At 47.5% G+C, this 17346-nt stretch overlaps 8 protein-coding genes across 8 annotated transcripts; 5 read left to right on the top strand and 3 right to left on the bottom strand.

Moving 5' to 3' along the window:
* Positions 1 to 1499: 1499 nt before the first annotated feature.
* AO090005000356 (uncharacterized protein) lies at positions 1500 to 2072 on the top strand (the record flags this gene model as incomplete). The annotated part of the gene is made up of 1 exon (XM_001817379.3): positions 1500 to 2072. One exon carries the CDS (start codon positions 1500 to 1502, stop codon positions 2070 to 2072), a length of 573 nt encoding a protein of 190 aa, XP_001817431.3.
* A 252-nt stretch (positions 2073 to 2324) lies between these two features.
* AO090005000357 (uncharacterized protein) lies at positions 2325 to 3086 on the bottom strand (the record flags this gene model as incomplete). Its single annotated transcript, XM_001817380.3, has 1 exon — positions 2325 to 3086. The coding sequence occupies one exon, from the start codon at positions 3084 to 3086 to the stop codon at positions 2325 to 2327; it is 762 nt and encodes a 253-aa protein (XP_001817432.1).
* Positions 3087 to 4026: 940 nt separating this feature from the next.
* On the top strand, positions 4027 to 5238 carry AO090005000358 (FAD-dependent oxidoreductase; the record flags this gene model as incomplete). The annotated part of the gene is made up of 1 exon (XM_001817381.3): positions 4027 to 5238. One exon carries the CDS (start codon positions 4027 to 4029, stop codon positions 5236 to 5238), a length of 1212 nt encoding a protein of 403 aa, XP_001817433.1.
* Positions 5239 to 5461: 223 nt separating this feature from the next.
* On the bottom strand, positions 5462 to 8656 carry AO090005000359 (uncharacterized protein; the record flags this gene model as incomplete). The annotated part of the gene is made up of 8 exons (XM_023234141.1): positions 5462 to 5701; positions 5764 to 6074; positions 6134 to 6293; positions 6355 to 6456; positions 6519 to 6883; positions 6942 to 7165; positions 7218 to 7416; positions 8638 to 8656. 8 exons carry the CDS (start codon positions 8654 to 8656, stop codon positions 5462 to 5464), a joined length of 1620 nt encoding a protein of 539 aa, XP_023088924.1.
* Positions 8657 to 8952: 296 nt separating this feature from the next.
* AO090005000360 (uncharacterized protein) lies at positions 8953 to 9996 on the bottom strand (the record flags this gene model as incomplete). The annotated part of the gene is made up of 1 exon (XM_001817383.1): positions 8953 to 9996. One exon carries the CDS (start codon positions 9994 to 9996, stop codon positions 8953 to 8955), a length of 1044 nt encoding a protein of 347 aa, XP_001817435.1.
* Positions 9997 to 11070: 1074 nt separating this feature from the next.
* On the top strand, positions 11071 to 12264 carry AO090005000361 (tellurite-resistance/dicarboxylate transporter family protein; the record flags this gene model as incomplete). Its single annotated transcript, XM_001817384.1, has 1 exon — positions 11071 to 12264. One exon carries the CDS (start codon positions 11071 to 11073, stop codon positions 12262 to 12264), a length of 1194 nt encoding a protein of 397 aa, XP_001817436.1.
* A 522-nt stretch (positions 12265 to 12786) lies between these two features.
* On the top strand, positions 12787 to 13799 carry AO090005000362 (uncharacterized protein; the record flags this gene model as incomplete). Its single annotated transcript, XM_023234140.1, has 3 exons — positions 12787 to 13156; positions 13261 to 13431; positions 13705 to 13799. 3 exons carry the CDS (start codon positions 12787 to 12789, stop codon positions 13797 to 13799), a joined length of 636 nt encoding a protein of 211 aa, XP_023088925.1.
* Positions 13800 to 16808: 3009 nt separating this feature from the next.
* Positions 16809 to 17342, top strand: AO090005000363 (uncharacterized protein; the record flags this gene model as incomplete). Its single annotated transcript, XM_001817387.3, has 1 exon — positions 16809 to 17342. One exon carries the CDS (start codon positions 16809 to 16811, stop codon positions 17340 to 17342), a length of 534 nt encoding a protein of 177 aa, XP_001817439.3.
* Between the last annotated feature and the right edge of the window lie 4 nt (positions 17343 to 17346).

Genomic DNA, 17346 nt, shown 5'->3' with positions numbered 1-17346 from the left:
TCTCTATAATTAAGGGTCCACATTGTAGTGATTCAAAGTTCCACGATGTAACCCCCCGGGTTGGAATTCATCTCCGGCTCTTCTTTACACCCCTTCCGGTAATTAGTAGGTTCGAATGCTGTGGACGATACCGGACAAGCTATGTTTGAGATATGTGCTTTGCCGGGGTATCTCCTTCACTTTATTTTCCGTTACATTGGCCCACAGGATACCTGCACGACAGATGATAATCAGTGATATCTAAAGCCCCCATTACAGCTTCCACTGTCCCTTGACGACGAATGAAATAGGATATATGGTGCATTTGCCTACTACAGTGTAATCTCCAGATAGGGCTGTGGATGATGTCATGCACGTGGCCCGGAAAGGTAAGGCGGGGGTTTTATTTTTAGCCTCAACGTCTGATAACTAAAGATGATGACCTTCTGGAAAGATGTCTCTGGTATTTTCCAAACCATAACATGATTAAGGAAGAAAGGGATACGTGAAATGAGTTCAATATCCGGACTGACAAAGAGACCTCGGCGAAGTGCGCCGAAAGTCAAAACTGGTTGTCTTACGTGCAAGTATGGGATGGCCGATACATTCCTCGCTATGTGAAAGTAGATATGTCTAACTTGACTCATGGACTCTGAAGGATTCGCCGGGTAAAATGTGACGAGCAAAGACCCAATTGCCTCCGATGTACCAGCACCGGCCGCCACTGCGACGGATATCCGCCCGACAACGCAGCACTGGTGCAGAAGTGGGTTTCGAGGCCAGCCTCGATCAACTCATATTGCATCCCATTCAAAGTTCCTGGTAGCCAGGCCGATAGGCAGCTGTTACACTATTACTGCTGCCAGGCTGCCGAGAGCCTATCGAGTTATACCGACCCGACACTGTGGACCACTTTAATCCTGCAAAGAAGCCATCACGAGCCCGTCATCCGTAATGCACTGGTGACTTTGAGCGCTCTTTACCAGGATCACCTCTCTGGGGAGTTATCTTGCTACAATAATGACAACCTTCCACCTTTACGGACTTTACAGCGCATCGCAAAGTGTCATCGACAGCTGAGGGTCTATCTTTCCTCCCCCGGCGCCTTGCCAGAAGTCGCGCTTACGTGTAGTGTGTTGTTTTATGTGTTCGAGGCTCTCATTGGCAATGCTCAGCAAGCGTTAAAACATCTTGACCTTAGCCTGACGCTCTTGCAGCGATGTCAGAAGGATTCCTCTCCATCGATGTCCAAACCCGATGATATCGTTCCCCATCTGGCAGCCTTGCTGTCATGCCTGGATGTGCAAGCTAGTATCTACGATCAACAACGCGGACCTCCTAGACTCATCTTGACTTCCCCGAGCGAGACATGCGGCACACAAAGCATTGTACCCGAGGCTTTTGTCGACGTTGCTCAGAGCGAGGCTGCACTTCTAAAGCTTCAAAATTGGATATCCAGGCATCTTCACATTAATGCTAAAATCAAGCATAAACCGTTAGCAGAAATACCTCCAGAGGTAATGCACGAGAGAGGAGTGGTAGAGGAGCAGCTTCGACGGTACCTGATCGCGGTAGACAAGCTATATCAGGGAAGCGAAGAAAAGGTCGCTCAGCGTATATTGCTGTTGCGAATACAAGCACGAATGTACTACGGCATACTCCTTCAACGTTTCCCCTGCACAAGTTCTGGACAGTCGTCCATCATCATCCATCCCTTATCGCCGTTAAATGTTCAGTCCTATCCAGCTCCTGAAGACTGGATTGATACTGCACTCTCAGAAATATCGATTCTTCTTGATGCCTCAAAATCTCCTGCTTGCAGAAGTCGACCCTTTACGTTATCGACCCAGCTTGTCGGAGGCCTGCTACATGCCGGTCTCAAGACGACTCATCAGCACACAATGAAGACTGCGCTGAATCTCCTGCAACACCCCAACTTCCCAAGCCGAGACGGGCTGTGGGATGCTAAAGCGACCGAATCTGCCATTCGCAGCCTTCTGGCGCAGGTCAGTGCAGAGCAAGATGCGGGCGACAGAGTTTTGTTCGTTTCAACCTTAGATGAACCCGGTCAGATGGTTAGCTATGGAAGATGAACGTACTACAAGTCAGTCACAGTTGAATATATGGGGGTAGTTGATATACGTTTGGTCTCCGCTCATAACTACAGAAAGAACCAAGCCGTGTTTCCATTACGCGTGAACAGCAATTATGAAGACATCCGTCGCATTACTATTTCATGTATACTTTGAAGCTCAACGCGAATGCATGCAAATCTCTTGACATTATTCTGTATAGCGCTTCGGGGTCTCTTATACTTCGCGAAACGGCAATTGTTTAGCAAACACCTATTCCCCAACCTCCACAGAGAGACAAATCCCCGGAGCATTACAATTATCATATAGACCCAGGTCATTCTCCACGCGCAGACAAACCTCCTTCCACTCGACAACAACTCTGACCTGGTCCCTGCCCAATTTGCGACCGGCCGTCTCTTCTTGTTCAGCGCGCCAGCCCAGCTTCCGGTCCACAATAACAGCCTCCGAGGTTCCCGTGATCCTACTCCAGAACGACCTTTTCTGTTTAGGCTTACTATCTTCATTCGACTTGAGCGATTTAGTCTCTTTAGTAGATGTGGGGACCTCATCCCCCCCCTCAACATGATGACCACTCGCCGCAAGCCTAGCCCGAAGCGAAGACTCCAATTCCCGCAACACGGCCGGCTGCCTCCAGAACTCCATCGTATGGGCCTCGCCCTCCAGTTGAACAAGCTTCACTACCGTGGAAGTAGGAAATCCAACGGGCTCTGGCGTTCTGGGAGCCGAGTAGCTAGTCTTTTCTCTGGGCTGTAGGGACGTAACATTGGAGGGAATGAAAATGAACGTGGTCCTGTATAGCCCTGAGGAAGCCTGCTCAGCCAGGAGTGGATCGACATACTGCTCGAGGAGAGAATGAACGCGCTGGACTCGACTTGCATCTAGATGGCGATGGAGTGGTGCCGCTATGTCCGATCTCATGTTGTAGGGTGGGTTCTGTGTGGTGGATGATCGGACACTTTCTTCGTATGAGGGGATGGGATCCTCATGATCTCGGTATTGTGCTTTAGACATTTTGACCGAGAGACGTGTATTTCCTGGTTTCCTATTTTGTTTGAGCGAGAGGTTGATCAAGAAGATCATAACATGCATGCAAGACGTAAGGCTGACAATTTATCCCACTGTCATCATCACCACGTGATGCTCATTGTGTCACGAGGATCTAATGCCCTTATGTAGTCTTCCTACTTCCATCATCTGTTCGTAGAGTGAGTCGCGGTAGACGCCCTGCAGCCATATCGTAACTGGTTTGGGGGGAATACGGACTTAGCGGCCTTTTCCGCGTCGGGCGCAGAGCACAGCCATGATTTTCTGTGATGCTATTCGCAGGTGTTCTGAGGCAAATTTGTGTAGACAATACTCATTTAGATTACACTAACTAGTTGAGGAATCAGTAGAGATATATTAATATTCATATATTATACTCCGTGAGGCATGCTACAACTGTCTGAGTATTCGGAGGAGCAAACGAATCGACAAACGTCCCGATATACCATTCTCCTGATGCATGTATTCCGGAGTAAGTACCGGAAAGAACCAATCAATAAAATGTTCGATTGGCATGGAGACGAGATTCCACAAATCAGGGTATGCGCTCTTAGTGCTAGTATTTAAGTGGGGCGACAAGACAGGTTTCCTTCGACGCCGTTTCCAGCATGTCGATGAACAGCCGCTGCGAGCTATGTCGGGCAATCGGGCAAAATCCTCCGACCCAACAATGCGATTATTTCGCTTATTGGCTGTCGGGGTGAAGTATCTCTCGATCGGAGTCTATCAGACCGGCCCGATATTGTTTGTCACGCGAAAGTATTCGTAAAATCCGAAGTTCACGAGCCATAAAGGCAGGTTGAGCCTATGCAGTTCAAGGATGTCGTAACCGCGCTTTCATAGACATCTATAGAGCGCTTTACATACCACATCCTCAAGTATAGGGTAAGGTTGAAGATAGCACAGGATGTCTCGGCCAATCTTAATTATCGGTGGCGGCCTAGGAGGCCTCTGCTTAGCACAAGCCCTCAGAAAACACAACATCCCCTTCAAACTCTTCGAAAAAGACGCAGAGATCAACTACCGCCCACAAGGATACAGACTTCGCATCAGCGAGGACGGGATCTACGCCCTGCAATACGCCTTGACGCCAGAAATATACACGCTTTTCGAACAGACCTGCGCCGCAGGCCTCGCAATTGGAGTCCAGGTCAAACCGGACGGGTCACCTGTAGATGCCGCACGCCGTATCGGGCCCCCTCCCATGAAAGGTCCCAAACCATACACAGTTGACCGGACCATATTCCGAAAAGTGCTTCTTACGGGGCTGAAAGATGATGTGTTCTTCGGGAAGGCGCTCGATCATTACACGCTGCACGACGACAAGGTCTCTGCGCATTTCACGGACGGAAGTGTCGAGGATGGTGCCATTCTCGTCGGTGCGGATGGCGTGCGATCTCGTGTTCGCAAGCAGCTTATCCCCGGGGCCAAGGTTGTTGATACGGGCATGCGTGCCCTGTATGGAAAAACGCCCATCACACCGGAGTTTCTTGCGCGGTTTCCAGAGCAATATCAACGGGGAATGAATATAGCTATTGATGACTCGGTTCCAGAGGGACAGGTGTATTTGCTTTTCGAAGCTACGTGGTTCCCGAATGCGGATACCGTCTCGGAGCCTGAGCTTCCGAGTCCGTATGTATACTGGGTTCTTGGAGCCCATTCCTCGAGGTTAGGCGTTCCGGATGAGAAGCTGCTGAGTCTTAGCAATGATGAAGCAGCGGATTTGGCGATCCAGGTAACCGAAAGTTGGAGCCCTGGGTTGCGGGCTGTCTTCGAGATGCAGGGTAAGGGACAGGCATCGACGTTGAGAATCTCATCAGCTCCGTTAGACCTCCCTGTTTGGGAGGTTTCACCGCGGGTGACGCTGCTGGGTGATGCGATTCATGTAATGCCGCCGACGGGAGCCTTGGGCCTTGTCACAGCCCTCAGAGATTCGGCAGACCTGGCTAGGAAGATTGTTGATGCTGGCGGTATCGAGAATGTGGATAGGAGTGTGATTGGTAACTATGAGAGTGAGATGAGAGATTTTGCAAAGATGGCTCTTGGGAGGAGTTGGCAAAGTGGCCTGAAGACTTTTGGGCTCAGGCCGGTTGAGGAGTGTGAAATGGTTGATATGTAGCCGTTGGTGCTTTTCCATTCGTATTTTCTGTTCCTTGGTTTAGCTGTCATAATACTAACTCCCTTGGTCAATGATGATGCTATCTGAAGTATATTAGAGTGATCAATAAGTTCTAACTCCTGCTGACTATTCCACTTTTGACTCTGCATGAGTTGTCATCTGCTGACTTTTATAGAGAATTCAGAGCAGAATTACCATGAAACTTTTATTGAGTTATTGAAATCTATCTCGTTTCGCCAATCTTCTGAATCCTATATCTCGTAACTTGAGATCCATCACTAAGCTCCACTGCAACAGGCTGCAATGTGTATCCGAAGACCCAAGGGAAGAGAATAAACCGTAGAAGATAGTATACAATGCCCAATGACAAGATAGCCAGAGCAACTACGGGGCTTAGCCAGTACGGAAGATTAGTGCTTCCTTTTCCATTTGGCGGTGGGATGAAAGGCATGATGAGCAGGAACTTTGTACAGTTAGAAAAGTGATTTGGAATTTAGAAGATCTATGGTATGGTGGAGAACTTACTATGTTGCCGACAAGATAGAACGCAATCATCGCCCATGGAGCGGTAAACGCCGAAGCCCAACCCTCGTCCTTGGTGAGTCGGAGTTTGACTAGACCCACTGTGATGGCCGTCAAGAGGAAGGTCGTTGGATATGAACTCAAGCTGACAATGAAGTTGAAGGCATCGCCTGCTGGGGGCGCACAGATGAACAATATTGTGACTCCTAGATGGACGGCCAACGCAACAATGGGCGTCTTAAAGGGGCGGTTCTGCATCATGATATTAGGGAAGGGTGTTATGCCATCTTTGGCAAGCTCTTGGAGAACGCGAGCTGTTTAGAAAATGTTAGCCTCAAGGATCCCAGTGCAGACCATGCAGGCGGAAACTTACGAACTGTATATGCGATGCCGAGCAGATGACCCACGGCCGAAATGGCAACGAGAGCAGGAAGGGCTTTTGTTGCGGCCGAGTCTCCGAATACATTTCTAAATAGCGATGCTGCGATTGTGATATTGGAGTTGGTAAACTCCTCTGTGGGTACTGCGGCGAACTACTCGTAGGATGTATCAGTATGAAATTCCTTGTAGATGGTGATTGGAAGTGATACGTACGTAGGCTACGTTTGCCAGAAGATACAGAACGGTGATTATACCCATTGCCGATGGAAGGGCAATGCGAAGAGTCTTCTGGGGATTCTTCACCTCAGATAAGACCTAAGCGAGCGGCACAACTCAGTCAGAGAACTGAAGGACTCTTAACGGGGGATATGTCATACCGCATTAACATTATCATAGCCCTGGAATGAAAAGATCGCGTCCAGAAGCGCAGTGCCGATGTTATAGCCACTGTTAGACGTGCCTTTGAATGATGTGTGAATATCGAAATTATGAGGATCGGGCACCCTGCGATGACCAGCAAGAGCGGCAAAGCCAGTGCACACGATAAAAAGTAAAGTGAAGAGCTTGACCGCGCTGAGGAGATCTTGCAATCCTCTTCCTGCTCTGGGAGCGATGGTATGAAGACCGACTGCAAAGCCAGCTGCAGCGATGGCTACACCACGAAGTTTCCACGTAGTTGATTCAACGCCTCCAGCAAGAAGAAGGTAGGAGGAGGATGTAATCGCGTTACTGGCGGAGACCTCTGACCAACATCCAGATAAGTAAGGTGAGTACTGAAAGGCTTGGAATACTTTACTCACGGAGGAAAACACAATAAAACAGATATATGCATGTTTGTAGAAGCCTTGGGGAAAACGATCGTTCAAGGTAGACCTTAATGCCCCCGGAACGGGGGATGCCGCTCCCAAACTCCAGCATTACCAGAGCACCACACGTAGAGATCATCCCAGCAATCACCCAGAGCATCAAAGCCATGCCGACACTTCCACTGAGCTTATAAATGGTGGCTGGAGTTGAAAATATCCTTGATAAAGGTTAGCGACGGCGAGTTTGGGAGTCACCGAAGTACAACATACCCAGCGCCAACGATTTTATTAACGACTAGAGAGATTGCTCCGAATGTACCAATCTTTCTTTCCTGAAGTACATGCGACTCAATAACGTGCAAAGAGTCTTGCGATTTGAGATTGTCATTGTCGGAGTCTTCTTTTCGCGAACGCACTATGAGCGAGGAGCTGAGCAGGTATTTCTTTGTTTTCTTATAGTGGTTTATGCCTACCCCAAGTTATTGTGTCATCGTCTCGTCCCATCTTGTCACTATCGATGTGCGAAATACTCTTCGGATCTCTTTTGATCTTTTTGGGTTGATCTGTTGCGCAGTTATATGCTTTAGCTTTCTCCACAATGAGAAGAAATGCCATGCAATTGCGTGACGGCAAAGCTGTGATGGTTGAGTCGCATCAAGCCTGAAAAGCTTAGATGATTCCACATGATCTCAGATAACTGTGTGTGATAGGTAGTCGGTGGTTGGCCGAGAGGTTGCTAATGTATGGCTTCAGATATGCTCGCGATGGTGTCATCGCACTACCACAACCGTTTGCTAGCCAAAATAAAATTTCTCTTAATTAACGACGATCGGCGAGCTAATAACGGAGCCTATCCTTGTAACGTCAGGAAAATTGCTCTTAATGTTCCAGTGTCAAATAAATGTCGAGAATACCGGGCATTTGCCTTACACAAGATGATCACGACACCAGTCAGCAGATCTTAGCCTAGGGTTTACCATCCGAGAATTTACCATCCCCTAGTTTCAACACTAGGAATTGAATGAGGTATACTAAGTTCCAGGTAAGAAGAGCCGATTTTAGTTTAGTATTATAAGGGCATATCTCCATAACCTATTTGACAGGTACATTCGGGTACAGGTTATTTATATCTTGGAGCGGACAGCAACCCTGGTTACCATCATTGAATACCGAAGCGAGATTACTACGATTACATTTCACCAGTAAGACAAGGCGAGAAAGCATGATTTATGTTCAAGTTGCCCATATAGATATAGCGCCTGATCTCTTTATTCTCAATTCTATAGTTTCCTAGGCATATAACCATGGTTCCACAATAGTGCTTATCAGGTAACCAATATACCCTAACTAGTAGTAATCGGGCATAGGCTGGACTCTACCTACATGGCCAGGTCTTCCTAACACTACTGATCCTGGACTAGTCGCACTCGCGGTACGCACAACGGGTCCGTACCTGCGATGCATTTTCTCGAAGTCATGAACGATCGTGCCCCGAAGCAATGCCCATATGAATGGAACACGCGTTGCAGACCAGCTGATCGGCCCGGGCACATGGCTGAGTGGACTGAAGAACACGTTGTAGATGATGCGGCTAATAGGATACTGAGCAGAAGATATTAGCAATGAAGCCAAAGTGATGCTAGATGAGAAAATATAGTGCATACAATTAGTAGCAGGGGAATCATCATACCCAGACAGTTACCAGCCATGGTGATCGGAAATTGTATACCTAAAAAGACAGGGCAGGTCGTAATGGTGCGACAGAGAGCATTTAGGAATGCGTTTTCGCACCCAGCATTAGTGAGGAGGGAAAAAGACAAAGACAATTGAGGCTTAGCAAGAGTAAGCCGCAAGCCACACTTTAATAGTAATCACTCAGTCATCGGACTAGTTGAGAACGTGTATGTTAAAATCTCGCTCGTATTAACCATAACAGCTACACTGAGGGAAGAAAACAATTAAATACATGCATCTCGGTACATCTTAAATTCCATCTTATCCTTGTCTATACCCAAGCCTTAGTGGCATCGTGGACCGACTGCTCCAGGCTTGTCCAAGCAGGGAGACCCGAGACTCTCTTCAACAGTTCCTCCGCTCTCTGGTTAGCGACCTTGCTCTTATCTTCGCCAATATTCGGGATGTCGTCGATGAACTTCTGCTGAGGATACAGTCGTCGCAGGGCATCTAGGATGTCGTTCCACGAATAGGGGTGTGCAAATGCGAAGAGTCGCTCATTCTGTACATCCGGATAAATTAGAGCAGCAACATGAACAAGTGCGTCATCCTGGACATTGACATAGTACTGTGGCGGGTTGTACTTGAGCTTCTCCCCTTCCTCACCCGGGAATCCATCCCATACAGCCTTGACCCAGCCGCCGCTGCTGGGATAGCCCTGATTTTCGGGGGAGAGAATGGTGCCCATGTTGACATTCGGGAGTACAGTGTTCAGGACGAAGTCCGGCTTCTTATCCTCCATGAACTTCCACGCGGCTTGTTCAGCTTGTGTTTTAGTGGCAGAGTAGACATCCAGGCGTCGCTGCAACCCTTCGTAAGGAGGGGGTGCCCAGGCAGCTTTGACAGCTGTTTCATTCCAAGTCTTCTCATCCATAGTGAACACCTTGTTCGGCTGTGGACTGGCGGCTGCTGTCGAAGACGAGGTGATAACAACACGGCGCATCGAGGGCTCGGCCGCGGCAGAGGCCAGTACGTTGAGGGTTCCGTTGACGACCATAGGAACGGCGATATTGGGGTCGTGAAATTGCCTCACAGGTGTTGCCACGTGGGCTATACCAGCTGCGCCCTTGACGACCTCGTCGAACGCACCTTCATGGGACATATCAGGAACTTCGGCGAGAGAGAATCGTCCCGGGCCATATTTTGCACTGAAGTAATCATTCAACCACGAGTTTTTCGCGACGTTTCTCACAGTGCCTCGGACATTGTACCCGTGTTGGAGTAGCTGATCGACCACATGGCTGCCAATAAAGCCATTAGCTCCCGTCACGACGACGAGGGAGCCCTTTGGGATAACCAGATCATCAGAAGACATTATCGTACAAGGTTGGTTTGAGATACGGAGGGACGTTTATGTTCTGTTCAAAGTGCGGCGGATGCAACGGCATTTATGTACACTTTTCTATATGTGTAGATCTTTGAAGATTAACAATAGAAGCGTATCACTTATCTGGCTTTTGTCATCAAGGAACAATGTCGAAACATGTCATTGAGTACGTAAGATGTCATGCTATTATACCAGCGATCAGAAAGTCTCCGATTGGTGCTAACACGTTTTGAGTTGTAACGGTAACGGTCAGTTTGTGGTCGATCTTGTCAGCCAAAACCGCTTGAAGCCCTCGACGCCCCTTACGGAAATAGCAATGTACCCAATGACGGTCACTGCCTACTTCTAGAACCAATTTCTAGATGGTAAACTTGATCCAGAAAATGCTACTAGACCCTGATAAAAAGTCTCCGTGTTGAAGATTATATATCGGGGTATCGTGTCTAGAGGCGACGACAAAGCTCTGAGTTGAATATCATATGCAAGATGTCCCAGGGCTATATTCCGGATAAACTACTTGCCCTATTTGAGTTATTATTCTGCGAGACTACTCAGACACAACCATACTTTTTCTAGTCGTACGAACTGGCATGAAAGATTAAATATAACAATATCTCATTTCTCCAGTGGCTTTTCCTGACTCGGGTTAGCCTGGTAATGATCCAGCAGCACTTATGATGCAAACCCACCGAAGCCTGTTCTGGTGAGAGAGTAACTCCGATCTATAAACTGCTTCCGGAATAGCTAATGAGAAATTGAATTTCTAAGACTTCGGGATGTACAGCCTCGGAAAGGGAAGACATCATCAACCGTGGGTCGGCCCGATATTGAGGCCTCGGGAATGGCCCTGTTTATACCGAGTGGATCCACCGATGACGCCAAAATCCATTCAAGACAAGGCCAGACCCTGATATGATATAATAAAGGGCGGAACCACCCCAAGGAAAGCCAGAAAACATTATAAACCGGCATGGAAAGTTTTAAGGATGTATGTACTCTTTCCCTATAAAGGAGGAATTCTCGCTCCTTTTACCCAGCACGTGTGTGAAAACCCGTGCTAGAATGAACCCTAAATATCAGAAAAACCGAAAGGCATCCATCAGAAAGCGGCTATGTCAGGTCACCTGGGGCTGGTACTCAATATCCATGGCTACGGGTGGTATTGCGGTTCTCCTTTATAACACACCTCATCAATTCACCGGCCTCGAAACTATCGGAAAGATTGTATACGTCTTCAATTTGGTTCTTTTCCTCTCAATTTCTCTTTGCCTGAGCTTTCGCTTCCTCACCAAGTCATCCGCCCTAAAAGAATCCTTCCAGCACTCGAACGAGACCCACTTTGTAGGAACCTGCCTTCTAGCTTTTGCGACTATCATCATTGGAGCTGAGAGTTACGGTACAAGTGCTTGCGGACCATGGCTCCAAGTCGCTCTACGCATCGTCTTTTGGATCTATGTCGCTATCTCCATCATTGAGGCTATCTTCCACAATTGGTATCTGTACCACCACAGCATGGCCAGTGAGCAGCCATTTGCACTGGTAAGACTACTACCCTCCTTTCCAGCCATGCTTTCCGGTACGATTGCGTCGGTTATCGCCTCCAACCAGCCCCAAAAGCACGCCTTGCCTATTATCATTGGCGGCACGACATTACAAGGGTTCGGGTTCCTGATGTCCCTGTTTATCTACGGAGAATACTTCTACCGCTTGAACAAAAGCGGCCTCCCGAAGCCATCTGAGCGACCGGAAATGTTCATCGCCGTGGGTCCATGGAGCTTCACAGCTCTTGCCCTGATCGGGATGGCGAATGCGGCGGTGGAAAAGTTTCCGGTCAGATATATTATATCTTATGCGGATTCTTCTCACAGTGAAACTGTCACTGTGACTACCGGGGACATTGCACTGGTTATTGCCGCCTTGGCGGGGATCTTCTTGTGGACGATCGCGTTCTTCTGTCTTTGCATCGCAATAGCCAGCGTGTTGGCACTCTGTAAGGCTTTTGGAGGTGCTGGTGCACCTGGCATGTCGCTTCCGTATTGGAGTATGGTGTTCCCGAATACCGGGTTCGTGATTGCGACGATAAGGATTGGACAGGTACTGCAATCTGAAGCGGTGTTGTGGGTTGCTTCTGCTATGACTATCTTGCAGGTGGCAATATGGCTGATTGCAAGCGTGGCAACTATATGGGCTGTCTGGACACGGCGGATGTTGTGGCCTGAAGATGCAGAGAAAGAGGAAGGGGAGAAGGAATGTTAGTGATCAGGCGATTCACCCATTATTAAGGGGTTTGTGTGGTTAACGACGACTCGGAAGTTGCCAAATTCGCTCTGTCTATCGTGGAGGAGATGGGATGAATGTAAGGAAGAGCCTTCGAAGAGCCGTCAAACGGACAGCTTAACCTCATCCCCGAAAGTAGGTCTGTCTCCAAAATTGGGGAATGCTTGGCAGGCCTCGAAGGATCTTGAGATCAAGTCCCAGCTACTTGCAACAAAAGCCAACATCACGGTAGCCCAGAGTCTAAGAAGAGAGGTTAAAGAGGTCGGAAATGAGGTAAAATCCGTTACCTCAGCACGCGCAACCATGGGTCGGTTAGAGAAAAGTAGACTGATTACATAGATCATGCATAGGCTTTTTATTTCTTTTGGAGATTATGGTTAAGTTGCTAGCCACAGGAAACATATTAATAGTGTAAAGATGCTCTAAGTAGGATCTTTCCAAACCCATCAACAATAATGTTGAACTTCTCTACATCGATCGTCAACCGTCCCTATTCACACAATGTCCCAGAAAGTTATCCGCCTCAGTGGCCCAAGGACATCGGTTCGCAATCTCAGCTTTGCTTACATTCGGAACTTTTCCCAATTCTCCGACGGCAATTCTCGAGAGATATTCTCTTGGAATGTTGCTTCTATCGCCCGTGCTCTCCGTTTATCGCCATCTGCAAACCACGAATGGGATGAACTATTGGCGGCCCATCATGTGACTCATTTCATGGGTATATTGGTCAGGCTTGGTATACAGTATATCAAACACAATCGAGCATCGCTATGGAGCATTGAGGCTGCGTTATGTGGGTTGGGATGTTCCGTTTTCCTCGACAAGTGGCTTCGAGCATTTCGTACACCCACCGGTCCTAAGTCTTTAACAGGTTCGTCTTCATTTATTCTACTTGTTTTCAATTGCCTTTTCCTTCTCATTTCAATCCATAAGATCCAGCCGAAATGCCATGGGAGACCTAACTAATCATGACAGACCAAGAACATTTGCTCATTGCATGGACTCGAGATATCGTCCGCGACGGCTCAATATCTATCAACGCTGTTTGCCCTGATCTTTCCTCAGAACGGCCTGAAGATTTAGTCAACTACACTATCGAGGTTTGGTGTCATATCATGCAGGGCGATTCTCCCTGGCCGTTTATTAGTATGTTAGGCGATGCTGTGGTTGAATATAAAACGATTTGTCGCCATGACCTGGATAAATCATGACCATAGATACCAGGAGCAGCTAGGAGAGTTCATTACGCTTCTGTTCCTCTCACCTTTTGGCCCAAAAAAGATATTGTTTAAATGGAGACTGCATCAATCATTGTGTGTTGATGACCGTTTCATAGCTGGAGATATTTTTTCGAGATACCAAGGTTTCTATCATTACATATGTCATGAACGGATATCATAATAAACATACACCACCAAGATACCCCATACCGTAACTCATTGAGCATGATGAAAGATATCCGGACACCCAGTCGGCTGGCCCTCAGACCTCTTCATGTGCGTAACACCCTTTAGATGGACATACTTCTGAGTAACATCGTTCGCCGAATCCCATGACGAGACATTAAAGTAATTAATTCCGAATCCATTCCCATCGAAGAACCGCGCCGTTCCCGCAACAACATAGATCGTATAGAACCCATCAGCAGGATAGATATTCTTCGTCTCATGCCTGTGTCCAACAAGGATATGACGCACACCATATCTCCGGATCAATTCAATATACTTGCGACGCACACGTTTTGGAAAAGTCCAATACGAGTCCGGCTCGTCCTCACTACCCTCAAAGGGGAGATGGTGGTGCGCGACGATGATCCTTTCGCCCGCGCGCGCGGCTGTTTTGAGTTCGTGCTCGAACCAGCTCCATTCGTAGGCCGTGTGGTTTTTGAATTCGGCTAGGTCAGTGATCATCGTGATCGAGTTGAGGAGAATAAATCGATACCCATTGTGCGTGAAGCTGCTGTGGTCGCTTGTGTTGAAGTCCTGGGTGAACTGTTTCAGCGTGGATAAGTCGTGCACGTCGTGATTTCCTGGGAGTAGGTGGACGGGCACCGTGAAATTTGGGTATGTTTGTTGGAATGCGGTGATTTCATAGGAATGTCTGCCTCGGTGAGTGGTTCGCTCTTGGAGACGAGGGTGATCATGGAGTATACTCACCGGCTGTTGGTTAAGTCACCGACGGCAATGCACAAGTCGAACTCCTCCGCATTGACTTGCTGCGCGGCGAGTTGCATTCTGTGTACGTCATTTTTCCAACCATCCTGTCCGAATCCAAGCTGGATATCACCTAATTGGCAGAACTGGAAAGGAGTAAAGTGATTGGCGGGCACAACTACGCATGTATCAGCCTCGGCCCAGAGAGGTTGCAGAAGCCTGACACTTACCTGAAGGTGTTGGTAGGAAAACACCGCCACCCATGCTGCTCATTAGTGCTCCCATATTCCAAATGGAGAATGTTCCCAGTATGAGTCGAATTTAGCGTGTCGGTGCAATATCAGATCTGACTCTTGATCCACCTGGTGACGGGATGTCTATCTCCGTTCACGCGATAAGCCAATCACACGTGTCACATTCCTCTTCGAACCCTTATCCAATTTATATGGGTCAAGAAATTACCGCGCCATCAGGCTATATAAAGTCGTATGGTAGTGGATAGTAGCTCTGGCTTCAAGATAGATCGACGGTCAAACGAAAAACAATCGATTCAATGATGACGTGAGTCGTTTAATTGACTAACCACGTCAGATGACGTCTTGGCTCTTGGCTGGTCCAAAACAAACGGAAGGTTTTTCTGCAGGCGAGTCAGTAACCCAGAATCGCTCAAAGGGCAGGTGTTGGGTTTGGACAGACCGACTCAGGCAGATCGTGTGTCCCACAATGGATGTCCTGCAGCTGAATTGTTGCGGACTTGTGGTTGCCTTCTTGTGCTGCGCCCGAGGGGAAGTAACATCACGTGAGATGTGATGTCTCATAATGGGCGGCGTTATAGGCTCGTATTCTCGATACCCTGGTTATCTCGTTAGCAATATATAGACAAAGTGAACTAGACACATAGTATAACGGTAACCTTGTCCTTATATGGCTTGTCCCAAAGCAATCTCGTACCTCCCCTCAGAATTGCAGATATATTGAACATCGAAATGCCAAGATCTTACAGGGGTTTCGGAGATCTCCAGCTCAGAAATATATATCACCCTATTACTGAAGCAGAGGCTTGAATACCTTTAAACATAACCAACCATATACTAAGGCAATATTTTGCTGCTAGTGTTAAACCTTGAAGGTTATTTGACAATGTAGCTGCAACCCCGGTCCTATGCTGCCTCTGATTTTCACTACATTGGGGCTTGGGACCTTATAGATTGCACCACATAATCTGTGATCTAGCGAATGAAGGATATATGAGAATCGAGCCTTCATGTTTGTTCGGCATTGGTTATAGCTGGCCTTGTGGAGTCGGGATTAAACGTTACCGTCAATTGAGGACATCTACGATTGCCGAATTGGAAAGCGAGTGGCTGTTGGACGACAATTCATCAATATGTCTCTCATTCATATAAAAAATTGATGCCGAAGTTTCAATAACTCCCAAGGCCCAGGATCATTTTGGTCCGATGGAATTAGAAGACGCTGTTTGGCTATTGAGCGAAGAATATATGCTGGATACCAGGGTATCAGGCAGATTTCGTTGGAGCCAGCATGCTAGCCAAAGACAACTGCTCTCGTAAAATGGTGACCATAATTTGATTTGGTAAATAAGGATACAGTCTCAGACTCAGATGTGGTTCCTGTAGAGCTCCAAACCACATTGCATTTAAAAATACCGCGTCTGCAAAGGAAAATTAAGATGGACATGAGGAAGGATGAAAAGCCTTTGTATGAATCGCAGATAACACCCACCCTACCTGACAGCTTAGGCCAAATGTGTGGTTCCAGGAGGGGCGGTTGCGCATACGAGGAGACTTCTTATGTTGTGCATTCTGGCCAGAGATTGATATTGGATTTCAGGGTACCGAGGAAGTACAACTAGTACCATATTGAGATCTTGGAACCAAACAGTATCTCATAAACTGTCGAGAAATGCTGCTGAAACCGTAAAGGCAAACATTCTGAGCAATTAATTGAGTAATATTCTGTAAATTTGTGAGCCCGCTAGCCTGTTGACCCCACTTCGAGTTGGGAGAAAATGTGCTCATTTCCACTCAACGATAATTTGTCGTTTCTGCCAACATATAACGGTCCACAGACCCGTGCATTTCTCTTGGAGCCAGTGGAATAGAGGCCAATCATACCGTTTAGAAAGGGAGACTTGTAATTCTCGGCCATTGAAACAGAAGACCTCACTATCTCTGCCAAGAAAAGTATCATCCTGGGAAATTAGCAAAGATCTTGCTCAAACTTGTGTAGAATAGATTTTATCACAAGATATGGTATATAGACTGGGTTATCCTCTATCTGTAGAGGTTCTGTGTAAATAGTAGACCCGAGAAGAAGGGATAGGTCTAGACAGATCGTATCGCCAGGATGCTCCGTCGTATCCAATCTCTCGCATCTATCATTCTGTTGCTATCACTTATCTGCCCAGTATATTCAGCAAATGGGTTTGTGGGATATGGGGTATCCATGTACAAACCTCCTTGTGCACATGCCTGCCGCTCATCGATCACAAACCCCTTGAACTGCTCTACGAACTCAAATGATGACATGGGCATAACATGGATTATCGAAAAGTCTCCAGAGCCACACTGCTATGCCACAAACGATGCCTTCTTGCAGACCCTGGCGTACTGCATATACTCCCATTGTCGGACAGAGTCCAACTCTACACTGCAAAGATACTGGGAGATGAATGTTGCTGGCAGTGAAAAAGACCAACCATTGCCCAACCAGGCTTATCAACAGGCTCTGCAAAATATTGGGTTTAGGCCTAACATCACGGCGAATGCATCCACGGCGTTAGAGTCAGCCTCACTCGTGTCTGAAGAGTTGTACAAACTCAATTGGCGCACGCTGACGGTTTTTGAGGAAGTGGAAGCAACACATGAGAAATTTGGGTGAGTTC

Source organism: Aspergillus oryzae, chromosome 1, assembly GCF_000184455.2.
Source record: "Aspergillus oryzae RIB40 DNA, chromosome 1".
NCBI classification, from domain to species: Eukaryota; Fungi; Ascomycota; class Eurotiomycetes; order Eurotiales; family Aspergillaceae; genus Aspergillus; species Aspergillus oryzae.
The sequence above is the reverse complement of the archived record's forward strand: the minus strand, read 5'-3'. Positions and strand labels throughout refer to the sequence as shown.